General features: G+C 36.4%; 1 protein-coding gene across 8 annotated transcripts in view; it reads left to right on the forward strand.

Moving 5' to 3' along the window:
- Positions 1-3: 3 nt before the first annotated feature.
- Positions 4-17,556, forward strand: part of KIAA0586 (KIAA0586 ortholog) — a 74,747-nt gene continuing 57,194 nt past the window's right edge. For 4 of the 8 annotated variants that reach the window (XM_064511893.1, XM_064511898.1, XM_064511895.1 and 1 more), the window contains exons 1-16: positions 5-153; positions 569-906; positions 1,647-1,726; positions 2,911-2,977; positions 4,208-4,274; positions 4,956-5,133; positions 6,228-6,461; positions 7,134-7,302; positions 7,867-8,034; positions 9,831-9,951; positions 10,825-10,969; positions 12,308-12,349; positions 13,820-14,046; positions 15,057-15,129; positions 15,443-15,694; positions 16,143-16,317. In XM_064511893.1, coding sequence (XP_064367963.1) covers positions 603-906; positions 1,647-1,726; positions 2,911-2,977; positions 4,208-4,274; positions 4,956-5,133; positions 6,228-6,461; positions 7,134-7,302; positions 7,867-8,034; positions 9,831-9,951; positions 10,825-10,969; positions 12,308-12,349; positions 13,820-14,046; positions 15,057-15,129; positions 15,443-15,694; positions 16,143-16,317 — 2,302 coding nt within the window. In that variant the 5' untranslated portion in view covers positions 5-153; positions 569-602. Of the gene's footprint in view, positions 154-261; positions 477-568; positions 907-1,646; positions 1,727-2,910; positions 2,978-4,207; positions 4,275-4,955; positions 5,134-6,227; positions 6,462-7,133; positions 7,303-7,866; positions 8,035-9,830; positions 9,952-10,824; positions 10,970-12,307; positions 12,350-13,819; positions 14,047-15,056; positions 15,130-15,442; positions 15,695-16,142; positions 16,318-17,556 lie in introns of those variants that run through there. The other 4 variants (XM_064511896.1, XM_064511899.1, XM_064511894.1 and 1 more) reach the window with 4 other exon arrangements.

Below are 17,556 nucleotides of genomic sequence, written 5' to 3' on the forward strand. Positions count from 1 at the left end.
CGTGCGGCAGCGCCTGGGCCCGCCGGAAGCGGGCGGGAGCCGCGAGCGGCGCTTTCCCCGCCGGACGCCATTGAGGAGCGGACCCGGCGTTGGCGCGAACAGCGCTGTTGCCATGGCAGCGGGCGCTGCCGGCCCGCCGGGCGGCGCGCAGCGGTGCGGGGGCCCCGGGCGGCGTGCGGGGGCCGGCGGCGGCGGGGGAAGCCTGTTCCCGGGGCCGGCGGGGAGCCCTCCGCGCCCCTCTCCGCGTGAGGGAGCAGGCGGGCGGGGTCGCGGGCGCCTGCGGGGCGGCCCGGCCGCCGCCTGTAGCGCCAGGCCCGCGGGGGCCGCTTAGGAATGGACCGGCCGTCCCCTTCGCGGCTGAGCCCCGGCTCCGTTTGAAATGGCGGCTTGGAGCCGGTCTGCTTCTTGCTGCTTGCGCCTTGCCCGCGCTTGCTTTTTCCTTGATCATAGATCGTAGCATTGTGGGCGACTTGCCCGTAAGCAGTTCAGGAGCATTGCTAAATGGCTATTTATTTATTTCTAAATAGATTTTTTTTATAACAGTGTTGTTTTTAAACTCTGTTGCCAGGTTTAAGCGCTGAAACCTCTGTTTTGAGATCTTCATGGAGGTGGAAGGCAATTCTAGCATTAGCCAGGATTCGCTGGCTAGCTTCACGGCTGGCGATGTGCTCATCCACTCCACTAGCCTCCACAAGAAGCAGCCCATTGAAACTGTGACAGGAGCCAGTGGCTGTATTAAAAAAGTTAAAATTTCTGTAAAGAAGCTTCGTGAAGTGGTCCCTCCCTGCCAAGCCTCCAATGCAGCACTGGCTAGAGATGAAACATCGTGTATTCCTCCAGCCTTGCCAGCAAACAGGTCTTTCTCTGGTAGTTTAATTGAAGTTTCCCCCTGCAGTACTACACCAGGTATGTGATCTAACAGTGATATTCAGATCAGATTTGAGGTAAAATCATTGTCCATTGTTTTCAATCATGCAGTGGTTTTATAATTTAGGAAGTGACCTTTGTGTTCTGATGCCGTAAGTGTTAGCAGTTTTGCAGAGCTTTGTTTTCCACATTTCCCCCAAACTTTCATGAATATACCTTTGTTCTCCATGCGGAGAGTGACTTGTGTAGGGCCGCGTGGTCAGTCAAAGCTAGATCAGCAGAACTCCACCAGTCTTTGGAGTCCTTGGAGGGGGTTTGGGGTTTTCTGGATCAAAGGCTCAAACAGCTTCACAGGATGATATTTTCATAGTGTGATAAAGCTAGATTAATCTTCAGTACAGAAATATGTACTGTGCTCAGTTTCCTTCTCTTACTTGAAATATAGTGTCATATAATTATAGTGTGTCTTTAGACAAGTAACTTTCGATGTCCCTATGATTCTGTCAGACTTGAATTTGACTAAAGGTTGCCAGCTTTTTAGATGCTCTGTTTTTCAGGAACTTTTTCTTGTAATACAAAACAAATCTATATTCTACTCTCACAGAAGTCATTAACATTTGTGAGCTTCAGATTGATGGCTGTGATCATTTGTTTTGTGAAAGTCATTATATTTAGATTTTCAAAGATACAGAGAGAGAAAAGATTAAGATTGGAGTTAGTTGCACATTGCAACTGTGTGAAAGATCGTTATGACCACAGTAAAATTGCTTTTATTTTAGGAGTCCAGAGTACTAAAGGACATCCAGAACATCTGCTTTCAGTAGAAAATTCTACAGAACCTATGTTTTTATCACAAATGGTAAGAAAAGTTACAGTTGCTTCCTAGAATCCTAGACTGAGAGAACCACATTTATCTTGAGAAGTTATATGCTCAGCTTCTGCAGAAGAATAGCAAATTGTTTCTCTCTGGTAGCCAACTGAATATTTGGCTCTGCTCCTGCAAAATAACCATGCAGATGCTTGCCTTTGAGATGCTCCGAATGTGATGCACATGCTGAAGTGTTTGGAGGGCTTTTGCTTAGTGTAGTGCTACCTGTTGCATAGTCTATATCCAAGTATAATTTTCTTAGCGTTCACCTTTTCAAAATCTAAAGTAATTCTTCCTTTGAAATGGCAGCTGCACATTGCACAACACTTGTTTGAAAAGGCCTAAACTTTTTGTAGATTTTTCTCTTCCTGTCATAGGTTCTGAAATGGACATCAGTTTAAACGGAACTCTTTAACACTCAAGATTAAAAGGCTTATTTCTGATTAATTTATGTTTGCTCTGTCTTACATACCAATGGAGACCTGTCTCTAGGGGATCCAGTCTGTGATGACCATGCATGAGAATAAGATTAACCTGTGCTGTGAAAGCATTGCAGCAAAGTCTCTGCATGGCTCAAAGCAGATCTAGTGAGCTAGCAAAAGTTCTCAGAAAGATGGTGGAGTGCTATTCTACAGTTCCACACCATCAAATAAAGTTGAGTAAGAGATTTTTACTCTCCTAACTTGGTTTAATGACTTCACATAGGCGCTGATTATTCGTGGATTCCAATTCAAGGAAATTCAGCTCTGTCCCTTCAGTTCTGCAGTTGCTGACATGTGTGCTTAATTCTGCATGCGTGAGTGATGCTGAATTCTTTGAGAATAGTTATATCTATTAACTTAAACACATGTAATTTCACTTCTACATCTTTGGCCATAAATGAGGAAAATACACTTCTTAATCAGTATTTAGAATTCATATTTTGAATTTGTACTGTGCTTTTAGTTTGTGTCCAAACTAAATTTATGTCCCAAATATCATGTTAATTCTTGACTAAAAAGTCCAGATAGTTCTACGGTAGAGGAAAGTCTTAGCATGTTCTGTTCCAAAGCCTTTTATTACTGCAGTGTGGAGATGCTTACACTTGCGTATTCAGCAATCTATCTGCTTCTAAAATTTTGGCTACTGATACCAAAGGCTTTGACATATGCTTTTCTTCCCTTCTTGTTCTGAAGGATTATCCTAAAGAAACTGCAGTACAAGTTCCTTCACTGCTGTTGGAAGATAACAGAAAACCTGAAGGTAAGACACATTTATGTGCTATAGCCACTGCTATAGCCATTTTTTTCCTTAAGAGAACTGCTTCATTAGAGAAGAAAGAGCTATGATTTTCTTTTGGATCTTTTTCTTCAATATAGAAATTTACTGAAAATATTCAAGGGTTTCTTGGATAAGGTGAAGAGAGTGAAATAAAATTTGCAGTATTTAAAAACATAAATTTAAGTTTTCTGGCTTACAGTATCTTACATAGCTCTTGTGCTTATCTCAGAGGGAGTTCTGCCAGTGCACCAGAAACTGAGGGGTTCCTTTTACTATTCAAAGTATTCATGTCTCTCAATAGAGATTTTGTTGGCTGTTTTGGGCGGGGGGGGGAGGGGGAGGGCGGAAGCTCCTTTGGCTCTATTTTCCTAATGTGAGTAATTGTGCTACAAATATTTTCTGCAAGCAACCTATGCCAAAAAAAGTTTATTTTTCACCTGAAGAATCCAGGAAATCACATCTGTCAGTTTCAATCAGATTTGGCAGAAGTGAAGCGCTTTTAAAGAAAATATGTTTCTGCAGCTTTCTTGAAAATCTGTGACTGGATAGAGAAAAGGAAACACAATTTAACACCCCCATTTAAGGCTAAGAGGAATTTGCTTTCCTCTTACCCACTCACAGAGGCAGCAGCTATCTGGCTTATCAACATGTGTGTAGTAACTGCCTAATTAGCAATAGTGAAACACTGAATCCTCTACAGCTTGTTTTATCACCTCTGCCCGAAGAACAATGGATGCAGGAGGGACTGCACATCTTTTAATGTAATTTAAAGCTATTGAAAAATCTTATTGCAATTTTTGGAGACTGGGAAAATATTCATATCACAGTTATAATTATTTTTTTATTAAATTTATTTCAAGTTAGAGTTTGCAGAATTTTTTTGAATGGTTGCAGTTGTTATTTCTGTAGCGACTTCTTGCAAGTTTTCTGAGGATAAGGTACAGTCATTGTCATTTTCAGAGGATACCAGAATGGCTTTTATTTATAACAACATTCAGTAATAGACAAAATTGTATTAACTGCTTGTTTCATCTTGTTTTTAAATCTGCTACTTTGTGCAGGAAACAATTTGATACTAGCAGTAGCAAGTGTGGTCTGTGCAGTCAACATTCTTTGTAGCAATATTTTACATGGTATTGAAATAATGTTTCAACCTCTAAAGCAAGATTGAATATTAACCTGACAAAGAATATTTGATGTCCTTTCCCACAGATGATGTTTTTATTTCTCAGTATGCTGCTGGCCAGAAAGAGGCTTTGCGAGCGGTATTAAAGCAAAAGTAAGTGTGCGTTGTTGATATTCTCAGCTAATCTACTTGTGTACATATGGTAGATACTTATGCAATTTCTGCCAAAATGCATAGCTGGTAAGGAAAAAGTATTACTTATTGTCCTCTCTGAGTGCTCTTTTTCTGTCTATGAACGTGTTTTCAATTTATTTTATCATTAAAAGTTTACTGGAATATCTTGTTTATTTTGCATATTTTTAAACTATATGAATTAAAGGTTTCATAATACAGGAGTTAGTCAAGATTTGCTCTGATAGATAATTTATTTAGTGCCTACATGTGTATGATATTTTTAAAGACCAATGAGGAGACATGCTGTCTATCCCTAGGCTGGAAATCTTGAAGATCAAAAGTTATTTGGTAGGACTTTGGTACTAGTACACTGAACTTTGCAAAAGACAACTTGTAATCATACTCTGTTGTGATTGCAGTCATTGCCTGGAAATGCCTTTTATATTAGAAACTAATATAGAAACTAATATAGAAATAACTTTCAGAAATCTCTACTGTCATACTAAAAGGTGAAAGTAAAATTGTTTTTCTTGGGCCTCCAGAGCTTTGCAGGAAATGCTTATGTAAGAGGTGATACAGATGCTACAGGTGGGAATTGGTTTTCTTGGAGGGGATTTGAACAAAACGATGCTATTTACAGAAACCTGTTTATATTTATAGAACTCAAAATAATCCTGCACTTAAGGAGGTGAAGGTACAGCTCTTGGGAAATTCCTCTACAGAAAAACAAGAAAGTGTTGGTCAAAACACTGGGTCAGCACACAGGGAAATTGATTCCACTGCAACCATCGCAGCAGCAACTGCAGCTGCCATTGCTACTACGGCTCCACTTTTTAAAGTGAGTAATCCGCCTCTTAAAATGAGTCATTTATGATAATTTAGTCCTTTGTCTGCTTAAAATAGTATATCTTTTAAGCAAGCCTGAAATGAGTCGTGGTAGGACCAACATTCTTTTGTACTTGTACCTAATTCATATTCCCTCCATTCATCGTTTGCCTATAAGGTAATATTACATTGGAGGGGCAGAGGACCACAACCTTTGGGCGTATGCAGGCTACTGTTTTGTGCACATATAAGTGGATTCGTGTTAAGCAGTGTATACTACGTGTTATGCGAAAGGAACCTGTGTTTGCTGGTTTATTTGTCAGTTTGAAATCAGGCTGCTCGCTTTTTATAGATTCCTTTCAGCTTTTACATATGGTGTGAATTTCCCTAACAAAAATGGTGTTGTTAAGATGACAGAACTATATGTACAACAAATTTACGTAAATGTAATGATAAAGGATGGGCATTACATTAGTTAGAATAAACTGGTCAGATTTCTTATTTGGAGAAAACTTTATGCTGCATCTTCTGGCTGAACTTTAAAAAAGCACATTCAGGTTCCATGTAGAAAGTATAACACATCTCATTCAGAAAGATTTCTGCAAAATAACAGTTTCTAAATGGCATTTCAAAAAGATCCAAAGATCAGTTGTCTCCTGGTAGTTTGTTTAAATTTAGCTTTAATTTACTGGCTTCCACAGGCACACAAGAAGTTTGGTCCTGGCTCAAACCAGAGGTTTTTATATCAAACAGAACTGAATGTGTTCACTAACTTTTTTTCTGTATGTTAGTGATCTCAGATCTTACTGACCGTTATACCAAAGAGAACTAATTTGGATTTATCTCAGTGGGACTTGGCTGCTCATGGACATAGAACATCTGATTTGTCTTTTAGTAGAGTTTCATAATATTGCTAAACCAGCAAAGATTAGGACTGTTATTTTATTTGTGTCTTTTTGGAAGAAAATAATCCTGTGATGATAGGAAAGGTGTTTTGGGAATAAAGAGATGCCATTCATATCAACTTGCTCTTCGTGCTTGCATCTCTTTTTTCCAGGAAGCTTTTTTTGTTTTCTTCTTTTTTTTTTTTTTTCTTTTTCCCTCCAGGTTCAAAATGATTTGGAAGCAAAAGTTACCTCAGTTTCGGCATTAATTGATAAACTACAGGAGACAGATAAACAACTGCAACATGTTGCTGAACACCAAACAAATATGAAGACTCAAAATGAGAAGCTCCACTGTCATGAAAGAGTCAGTGAGCTTGAAAAACAAATGAATACTTTCCTGGCACAGCGGATTCAGCATTTGGAAAAGTTACAGCAGCAACAAATGAATATTCAGGTATCTACATAAACATGCAGAAGCTTTCGCTTAATTGTTTCTTCTATTTCTCAGTATTAACATTATAATCTTGTTGTTTTTGTTTTTGATTTTGATATGTCGATATGCCCAAGATGAACTTTCAAGTCTCTTCCTTCTGGAAGGAAGTCCTTCCTTCAAGTCTATTCCTTCTGGATAGTAAAATATGTAAAGAAATTTTCAGTGTATAAATATATATTCAATATTTTTTTAGTTTTAGAGAGAAAGAATGATACAGTGCAGCACATGAGCATAGAACTTTCTTGGGAAAACTTAATTTCCAGCTTTGTCTCAGATTTCTGCTGCTCTCCCCTCTTCCCCCCCAGTCATTTTGTGTCTGTAAAAAGAACATTCAAAAACTGTGAGAGATCCTCATTTCTGCTAAGAAATTATTTAATCTTTTTGATAATTGAGGAAACTTTCACTTAATAATCTTTCAGACAAAAGTCAGAAAATAAGTGTATTCTTTGTCTTTGCAGTCTTATTGTTCCTTTCCAAAAAAAAGAAAAGTATTGTGCATGCTGTAAATGACTTACTTTCAATCAAGTAGCATGTCAAAATCTGATTAATATGATTATATGGCATGTATTCATGCTTAGTTTTACTTGGGATATTAATGCACATACCAAAACACTTTGTAACTGTGTCTCTTAGTCTCAGCTCATTAGCTCTGCAGTCAACATGGGTGGCTTACAGCAAATTCACATACCTTCTTCCAGTCTTGTGACAAAACAATTTGAGAAGCCAGAACAGCGATTGCTTACTCACCCTGTATCTTCATGTCAGACGGATTTATTTCCTAATAGTGGTCCACCTGCCCAAGGTGAAAACAAATTTTTAGTGTCTTATTTTCGGTGTTAGTTCTATATTAATTTTGTTTTCATTAATATTGGATTGTACGTCACATTAGTAATGTGTAGTAAACCTTTATGTATAGTAGTAAATGTTCCTATTGCCTAATATGCTGTATGTACCACTTATTCTGAAAATATTCAAGTTTAAATTAAAGTGAGAGTTTGGTATTTACTAACTGCTTAGTCTGCACCAATTTGATTCAATTTGAGAGGCTGAGACTTCTATAATACAGTTTTACTGAGAAATACCTATGTGGAATCTTGTAATGAGCCAGTGGTGGTTTTTTTTGTTATTTGGTGGTTGCTTTTTTTTTTCCTCCCCTCCCTCCCCCCATTTCACAATCACACTCAGGAGTATAGAAGTTTCTTCTTGTCTATTTTTGTATTTGTTTTGTAATGTTTTGCACTTCTGTGAGAATTTCATAATGTTGGCATTCTTTTTCTAGATTATTTTTCTGTGAAAAATATTCTTAACATTTACATAACTTTTAAAAATTTTAAATTTGAATGGATATGTTTTTTTCCCTCTGAAGCATATTCAAGTCAATTTCAAAACCATGGGGTTCATACACAGACGTCTCCCCTAAAGACACCAGTTCCTCGGAGATATGCTCCAGAACCTGTATCAAAAAATGTGAAAATCTCAAAGAAAGAAAACCCTATAACGGAAAAGGAAAATATTCCTGAATCCACATATGAAGGTATTGTCAGTAAGGCTCTCCTGTCCTCCACTGGTGTGAACAGCACAGCCTAGGGTTTGCTCTGTCTGGTCTTCAGTTCTTCTGAGCTGTTGGGTTGTCTGAATGTATGTACTTAAGTGCAGAATTTTTAAGTGTTTGGGAAAGGTTAGTTTGGGAGATAATTGGATTACTGTCAACTAACTGAAGACTTTATGACACTAATGATCTAACCTGTAGACTCTAGACACAATTTCTCACTTTGATTTTAAGGTTAAAAAAAAATCTATAATGATCATTCATTGTCAGGTTCAAGGAAAATTATGTATAACAATATAATGTAAAACCACGGAGCTACTCATGAACTTTACATTATGTGAACTGAATTTTTCTCACAAACATGAATCCCTCCAGGTCTCTGGGTTATACTAATGTAAATAGCACGCGTTAAGCAAATGAAGTAGTTTTCTTTTACTAGTTTTGATCAGTTAAGTGGCTTGAAATTCAGTTTTGAGCATTCCATCAAAAAGTAAAGCTTCCTTAGTCAGTAGTGTTCAGGAGAAAATTGCCTGTGCATCCAAGTTTCTTTTCTAATATCAGGGACAAAATGCCAGTTTGACTTGGTTAGTTGCTTGTCAGATTGCTGCTTCTACCTCTCTTTTTCAAAGTCCCCACTTACTGTTTTTGTTCCTCTTGGTCTAGGAGCAATGTTATTAAAAGAAGTTTTTTGCTTCCTGCTTACTTTTTAACTCATGTGGCTTCCTTATATTCTGTTTCAAATTAAACCTTTGTTACTGCAATTTTGTCTTTGACTGTATTAATTACTGATTTTTTTTTTCTTAAATTTTTTAAGCAGACTGCATGGACTTCCAGTAGCTTTCACTTTCCTTTTTTCTTTAATCTTCAGCTGTTTTTTGCTGTGTGTGTGTGTGTGTGTGTGTGTGTGTGTGTGCGCGCGCGCGCGCGCGCGCATGTGTGCATGTGTGTCGTTTCATTTTGTTTCTGGGGATCAGGACCTGACTGGTCTAAGCCCTGAGCAACCTGCTTTGAAGTCAGTGTTGACCCTGCCCTGCGTGCGGGCTTGGACCAGATGACCTCCTGAGGTGCTTTCCAACCTGAATTGATTCTATAATTAGAAAGTGACCTGTGTAAAAAAAAAAAAAAAAAAAAAAAAAAAAAAAAAAAAAATCTATATCTATATATACATATATATATATATATAGTCAACCATTGTTTTAGGGTGAATTAAAAAAACAATGTCCATTCTAGAAGACGTGACTTTTCCTTTAAGATTGGTTCTGATAGTAGCAGCGATGTTGCTGCTTTTTGTCAGTCTGAGAATCTAGCCATGTATACATGTGTGCCTATATATGCCTGTGTGTATCCAGATGATGCATTATATACTTGTCACAGGTCTCATGAAAATATTTATTGGTATTTTCACATGCCATGTTTGATTAATGAATTTTTTCTGTTTTGCTAAGAAAAATAAGACCAAGGAAGAAGAGCTAAAAAAGAATCATAACCTAAACCTGTGACATTATGAACAAAATGTTCCTCTGACTCAGTTAATTAGTGTCCCAGTTTCATTCATCTGTTTTCTTACTTTGCTATGCAGATCAATCATAGTAAGATAGATTGATGTGTACATTTTGATGAGACTTGTCCTTAAAGTAAATATGTAAAATATATATATATACACCTGTATAAATATATACTGTTCTTGGTGAATTGTGAACTATCTGGAAAGGAAAAGAAAGCATTAAATATATTGAACAAGCTTAGCAGTAAGTGTAACTTTCTTTTTTCTTCTGCTTTAGGTGGAGGAAGACTTCTTGAGCATATTCTGAATTCTCAAGAAACTCCACTGAGGCAAATTGAGTCTTCTGAGAATGCAACATTAAACAATAACAAAATGAGCTGGCATTCCAAGAGAGATGGGTAAATGAATGTAACAATTCAGAACTGAGGCAGATCTTTTGTTTTAATGAGCCTGAGAAAGATGTTTTAAATATTGATGATGCAGTAGAGTCACTGGTGTGGACCTTGAATCTGACAAAGCTGTGCTTCAAGTAAAATACTGGTGCACACAGGGATTTCTATGATACTTTTGCATTTCTGTCATTCTTGAGGTAAATAAGGCTAGTTGTCAAGGACAGCTGGTAACAACCATTCTCAGAGGTCAGTGGGAATCACTTGCAGTGCTCTCCTTTCTTCTGCACATATTTCTTTTATTGGAGCTGCTTGGGAAGTCATATCATGAAGTCAGCTATACAAGTATTGTGTTAAAGGGGGATTGCCCTCATCAGTGGACGCTAAGCTGCCTGCTTACTCCTGCTTTATGAGAACATTTTGTTGGGAAGGAGCAGCATCAGCCTATCAGTTTCTAAGCTTTAGGTTAGGAAATTTTCTTAGCCATCCAGTCTGAAGCATAGTTTTCCACAGCTGATAACTTAATGTCATAATTTCACAAATATAATTAGAAGCAGCTACAGACACAGTGCCTTATTTATGATAGTAGGAACAAAAATATTAATAATTGCTTCAAATGAAAAGATTTTCAAAGTTTAAATGTTGCTCTATTACATGTGAATTTTATATATAGTTTCACTGTTGAAAATACAAGGATACAGCTCAAGGTATAAGTGGTAAACAGAAAACACAGTAACCCATCTGTAACCTCAGGCAGAAAAGCAGATTCTGTTTTGTGTAAAGTTTTGATACTTGTTCAAGTAGTTAGTGTAGAATTCGGGCACTTTTCTGATCCACTTGAGGAGGCAGGAGAATTTTAATAAAGAGTATTTTTCCCATCAGACCTACCGCTTTGCGTGCAGACTCCTTCCCCGCTTTTGAAAGCTCCTTCCAAAATTCCAGTTCAATTGAGAAAACAGTGAAAAAAGCAGATGATCTGCTTCAAGATCTTGGCCAATTGAGAAGAGAAATGCACAACATGCTGCAGGTAAAGACCGTATTATCAGGAGAACCAAGAGTTTGAGTAAAGAATGCTAAGAAAAACTTAAGAATTTTGATATCATTAAAAATGTTGCCCTTGCATCTGCCTCTGTAAACAGGCTGACCTTTGTATACAATGGCTTGAAATACTACCATCTTTTCGTGTGAAAGGGCTTTGATCCTGAGTAGTGAGTGTGCAATAAACTGGGCTGTAGAGCTTCTTATTTTCACTGTTATGTATTTGATAGAACAGAAATAAAGGATGCAGTTTTATTAAGTTTATTTTTTAAGTTTTTTTAGGTTTTTTTTTTTAATACCTGTTTTCTGCTGGGTCTCTTCCTGTGATCCTGGAGCTACTGAGCAGCTGTAACATTCCTGTTCAGGAAAGAAAAATGGTCTACTTACAGGCAGTCAGTGTTAGGAAGGATTTAAGCTACTTCCTTTCTCATTTTGCCATTTCTTTTCAGAAAGAGTGCTGTTTCCAAAGAATTACCTGATGTATAGTTACTTTTTTTTTCTTTTGTGGTGATGATTTTGTACCTCTAGAGTGGTTCTATGCTAGCAACATGTAACTGGTTTCTGGCTCCTGAAAACCGAGCCTTGTATCTGTTTTGCTAGCCTGGTTCTGTATGGAAGCAAAGTGTACCTGATCCTTTAGCCTGTCTATTGTGGTGGTCTCTGTTTTTGTAAATGTAAGCAGTGGGAAAGAAGAAAGACTTGAAAATTCACAAGTTTGAATTATCTTCGAACATAATAGCTTTGATTCGATTAGTTCATTTCTGTGATTGAAGGTTTCAGCTTGCATATTTCATTACATATGTTACATGCAATTTATTCAATTTGCTGTATCTTTAAAAGACGCCACCTCATCTAATTATATATTACAGTATAGTTGATGCACTGTCCAGTTTATAGATTTTATAATATATTAGAGGATTGCTTGTTTAACTGTTTTTACTAATTAATGAATGTCAGGTACCCTATTTACTTCGGAAATATCTGTGTACCACTATTGCTAAAAACTTGCATTGAATAACATCCCTTAGTATACGGAGCACAGAGCAGGGCAGGGCAGGAGAAGGCATGGCAGGCTGAAAGACACAGTTGACATAAATGGCTCTCAGGTGTTTGGGATAAATGACCACTGGCTTTGTTAATGCAAGCAAAGGGAAGGTCTGAAGTAATGCGGGTAGGTGGAGATAGAGCAGAAGGTGGTGCTCTGATCCAAAAGAAGTGAGCAGCAAGGTTCAGTAGGTCAAAACAAATTCATTCTATCCAGTTAAAGTGATCTAATCTATTCACACCTGTCTTTGGGTAAATTTCAAAGGCTCTTCTGTCTTTTTAGGAAGCAAATTCATGGAAATCAGACATGAATGATCTTATTAAGGTATAACTTGAATTTTGTGTTTTTCTTTTTTTCTTTTTAAATAGTGTAATACTAAAACTGTTTTGAATATGCTTGCAAGGAGGTAACTCTATTGTAACTATTGTGTGCCCATAGTATTTTGAAAAAGTTGATGTTACTCTGATTAACGTAGTCTAAATATAAAATTTAACTTGTTCTTTGACTTACCTTTTTCAATCTTTGTGAACTACCCAGAGGGAAGTCTAATACAATGTTAGGCGTAAAGATGCCTCCTCCAATATGCATGGTGTGGACTGCTAATATAGTTACTGTTTTGTTCTCTCGATGTAATTGGCAAGTCTAAGCCATTTTAAGATTGTATTGAATGTGTATCCATGTTTCTTATGCTTTTCACAAATTTCAGCTGTCCTGCTGAGCTAGTATTTGTCCAAAAGCTTCATTTTAAAATGAAACCTACATAGAATTCACAAATAATTTTGAATATTGTCCTTTCCTCACCAGGCAAAACCAAAGTCACAGGATCAGCATGTTGATTTCTCTCTCTTTTTTTTTTTTTTTTTTTTTTTTCCATGTCAGTTGTACTTAGGTAGTTATTTCTGTTAGCCAAAACAAAACAAAAGCTTCTGTTCTTAATGAAGAGTCACCTTAAAGGCCAAACTAATTTTTGAGCTGAGAAACTTTGTTCAGTTGATGCTCTCTGACTCTATTCAAGTCTGTGGGTTTTTTTTTTTTTTTTTGTGTGTGTGTGTGGAGGAGTGTCTTTTTTCTTTACATACATGTATCAATTTTTTTGCTTCCTTTCTAGGAAGCGAAGCTCTGTTTTGGGGACTTCTGGGTTTCACCAGGAGTGTGAGACCCATAGTTGTATGGCTGCTTGTTCCCTGTGTACTAGTGTCCCTTCGATTTCCATTTAGTGGCTAATGTGGACGTGGTTTTTATTTTTATAAAAGGATTCTACAAAGTAAATGACTGATAGATGCTTCTTTTTCTCTTACTAAAACCAAAAGTGAGAAAAACAGAGGATAATGGTGATGCTGACTGTGTGTCTGTGTTAAAGCTTATGTATATTACCTGATGTTTCTTGGGACAGACTGATGTCAAATGAGTGTATATATTTAGAGAAAATTGTTTTTTATTATGTTTTTAATAATACTTAAATCCTATTGCATGGAGAGATTCATATGTGATATCTACTTCGTATATCTGAGTGCCATTTTTCATGTGTTTTCATGCTTTATTAGCATTACTTCTCATATTTGGTAGGTTTGCATTTAACAGTTAATTTTTGAGAGCTTTTGGATCTCTTTCCATTTGTCTGACTTTTAAATATTTTGTAGAATACTGGATGTTCTTTGGTAACACTGATATTGATAATAGTACGCATGTTGGGCCTTGAGTTGATAATAAACTAATAGTAATTCTGATCAGTGTGTAGCAAATTACGTGGTTACAATCTCTGATTAAAAGCCAACTGTTCTGCTTCAATTTTAGTCAAAAAAACCTACTGTTGCATCTGATCTCTCTGAACATCATCAACTCGTTAAATCATCCATTCTTCACAAAGTTAAAGCACCAAAATCTATGCTGAAGGATGCTGAAAGGATTTTGAGAGGAGTTCAAAACAATAAAAAAGTCCTTGAAGAAAATTTGGAAGCCATTATTCGTGCAAAAGATGGGGATGCCATGTATACTTTTATTAACGCCTTGACTACAAACAGGTTAGACCCTATTATTCAATGCTTTATGTAGCTTCCTTTTTTTTTTTATGTGCTCATTACCTCTCTTACAATCATTTCAATTCCATGCATTCAAAAACTGCTGCAGTTCCCTGAAAAGAGATTTATTGCTTATTCTTAGCAATCATGAGACGATTCTCTTGAACTTCAAATGTTTTTGAATCTCCAGATGTGATTTGAAGTTTTGTGATAGGTGGCTGTTACCTCTTTGATCTTCGCCCCAGAACTTAAATCTAAATTCTGACACTAGACAAATTCACATCTGGACAAACAGTTTGGCTGTTATGACAAGGGGGCATATAGCTTTTTGTATGCAGACTTACATAAATGGGAAAACCAAGGAGTGGTTTCATCCTTCAGGGCTGAAAGACTTTCCTTAACAGGCTTTATAAGCCTGTAAATGTTTTAGAATTAGTCACCCTACAAAAAATCCTTGGCTTTTGAATTTACTTCTGCTTAGTTAGTCAGTTGTGTTAAATACAGCTGCTTAAATCATAACTATAGTACTCTTGTTAAAACTACTCCCCGCTTTTCTTTTCCTGAGAAAGATCACTATTCTCTTCATGTTAAAAAAAAAAAAAAAAAAAAATCAGGCATGATATCTACTATAATTACCTCTAAGAGAAAGTGGTGATTTTTGTCAGCTGCTTTTATCTTTATTGAGTTGGAATTTTTATTGTTCCTTTGGTTTTTCAATTCTTGATCAGAATGGGAGTGGATACGTGAGTGCCACTTCTTTAAATAAGTTTGTCACCATATTAGTACATAGAAACAGGGGAGCTTTTGCAGGCAGCATTTATGAGATTTAGGTTTGCGAAACTAGGATAAGATATGCTCGGTGCCTTTTGGAGGTTCATAGTCTTACTTCCTTTTTGCCCTGGGTTTTTCTGCTGTTCCTACAGCCTTCCATAGGAAAGGCTGCTTCTTTTCTGGGAACAAATCTGTGCAATTTAAGTAGTACTGATCTAAAATAGCCCTTTCTTCTATTTCAGAGATGTATTAGAGGAGATTCGTATCAGAAAGACAGTGGATGAGTGGATTAAGGCAATCAGCCTAGAAATCCAGGTATGGCTGGAAAAAATGAGTTCATAATTCTTGCATTTTATTTTTCACTCTAACATTGTTAATATAGATAACATGATTCACTCTCAACTTCAAAACATGAGAAAACTGCCTTTTATTATTAGCATATAGTTTGTTGTAATAAAATATTTACCTCTGTTTTAAGACTTCCATTGCTTAATGAAAGTCACTTGGTCACTGTTGCTGGCTAACATGAAAAACAGACCATTTCTCTGAACTTCAAAGTTATCCACAGACTCTTCTGATTGCCTAGAAGATAAAATCTCCTTTTATTACATTTATGTTTTATTTTCAGACTGAATTGGCAAGAAATGATTCTGAACAAGTGAAACATGATCAAAAGGTTCCATGGATCAAGAGAACCCAGAACACTAAGGCTATGAAGACCAATAAAGAAATTAAAGCAAAAACTGAAAAAATCCAAGCGTTCTCAACAAAGAAGTCTTCATCTGCAGCTAAGCCATTGCAAGCAGAAGATAACATGAGAAAACAGACATTAAGAACTTTTCCTTCTGAAGGTTTGCAAAGGAAAGGAAAAAAGGCAGATGTGAGTTCCAAAGTAGTTGTTTTTCTTTTGATAATGACTGCAATGTTTTAGATTGTAGTGTTTGTATAGAAAAATTGTTTGTATGTGTAACTGTAATAATTTTAAATGAAAATGGAATAGCTCTGTCTTCTGGATTCCTGTTGCCAGAAATGTCCTTGTTTTCATGTGCTGTAGAAACCTAAGCTGAACATGTATAGTAACACAGAGTTCTTTGCCATGTTATAATTTCATCTTACACAGCACCAGCTATTTCATCTGGCTGTTAGTAAGTTTATTGAAATGCATGCATGTCTACATGCAATATATACTATTCCTTGCACAACTTCTTAATCTTAAATTCTTCTTGAGACTTCGCAAAAGGTAAAACTGGAAAAAGCAGGTCCAAAGTAATGACATGTTAAACTTTCACACACGGAAAAGCTGTAAACCATTTTTTCTCTTGTGGCAGGGACTTGTGAATGGAAGTGCAGTGGTACAAAATGAAGAATATTTGTGCCAAGTTTATGGGAAACCAATTTACCAGGGCCATCGTAGCACACTTAAAAAAGCACCATATCTGAGATTCAACTCTCCTTCTCCCAAGTCTAAGCTTCAAAGACCTAAAGTGATAGAGTGCATTAGAGGTAAGTGAATACTTGATGTGAACAAAGTTTTCTTTTCCAGAGTTTTCTATTAGGAATTTCTTGTGTAAATTTAAACATTTACTTATAGTTTACCTGCTCTTCAGTGTAAAGCTTAAGCAACTCCTGTGGGGTTAAGAGATGCTCTTTTCAAAACTAAAAATTAAGAAAATTGGGTTTCAAATCTGCTTAGAGTGTATCTAACTTACTTTAGACTGTCAAATCCATACTTAATTCTGAATTTAATAAACATATTGGTATATATTTATTGTTACGGAAGTCTTTAAGTTAAACAACTGAATTGTTGGAAGTAACAGCATAAACACCTGGAAGCAGAGTGTGCTAGAAGGTTAGCCTGGCTTTTGATAAAGGTTGCTGACGTGTATTCTTCATGTCAGGTTTATCCAATCATGTCAGTTAAATGATTAATTCATATGAGAGTTAAACAGTCTGTTGGGAACTGAAAAATTAAGGAAGCCTGATATTTCTTGTCCCACCTTTAATGTGTGAATTGAAAAATGAAAATTGAAATTGAAGGGTGAGAAGATTACATCTATTAACTTGAAAATGTTGAAAGACACATTAATCAAAAAGCATTGGTTCAGTTCACTAAATGCAGGTAACTTCTTTTGGCAGACAAGTCAGGCTTAAATGCAGAGCATAACGTTTTTTCTCTGTACTAGTTTAAGGTTATTTAACTGATGGAAATACTGTTTTAATTCCATTCTTTACTGCTGTAGGCAAAGTATTAAAATCAGAAGGTAATAGTTTTCAAACCTATTAGAAATGTTTAAAAAAAAAACTGACAGAGGTAAGTATAGATAAAGTTTATCTTGAGTTAGTAGAAAGTAATGTTTGCATTAGTGAAATAGGTCCATTCATTGAAAATTGTATTAATGAATGTGATCTCACCTTAAGGAAATAATTGAAAAGTAAAAAGTCAAATCCATTAAAATGGATTATTTTCTGTGTTCTGAATTAAAGTAAATTTATAACACTATTCTAGTTTTAGATCAGTTGACCTTGTCAGGAGTGATAATTCTTTAAAAGAATTGTCTCAAAGACAAAGAAAGAAAAAGGAAAGGGGGCAAAAAAGGTATCAACAGACACATACTGCTATTTCACATGAATAGGTATATGGCACTGCCATGATGTTTTAGACTGTGGGAATTCATTTTCAGACATGATTAAAATATGCACTGATACCTTTCTTTGTGGAAATTGTATGTGAAAACTGTTGTT

This window comes from Dromaius novaehollandiae, chromosome 5 (genome assembly GCF_036370855.1).
Source record: "Dromaius novaehollandiae isolate bDroNov1 chromosome 5, bDroNov1.hap1, whole genome shotgun sequence".
NCBI lineage: Eukaryota > Metazoa > Chordata > Aves > Casuariiformes > Dromaiidae > Dromaius > Dromaius novaehollandiae.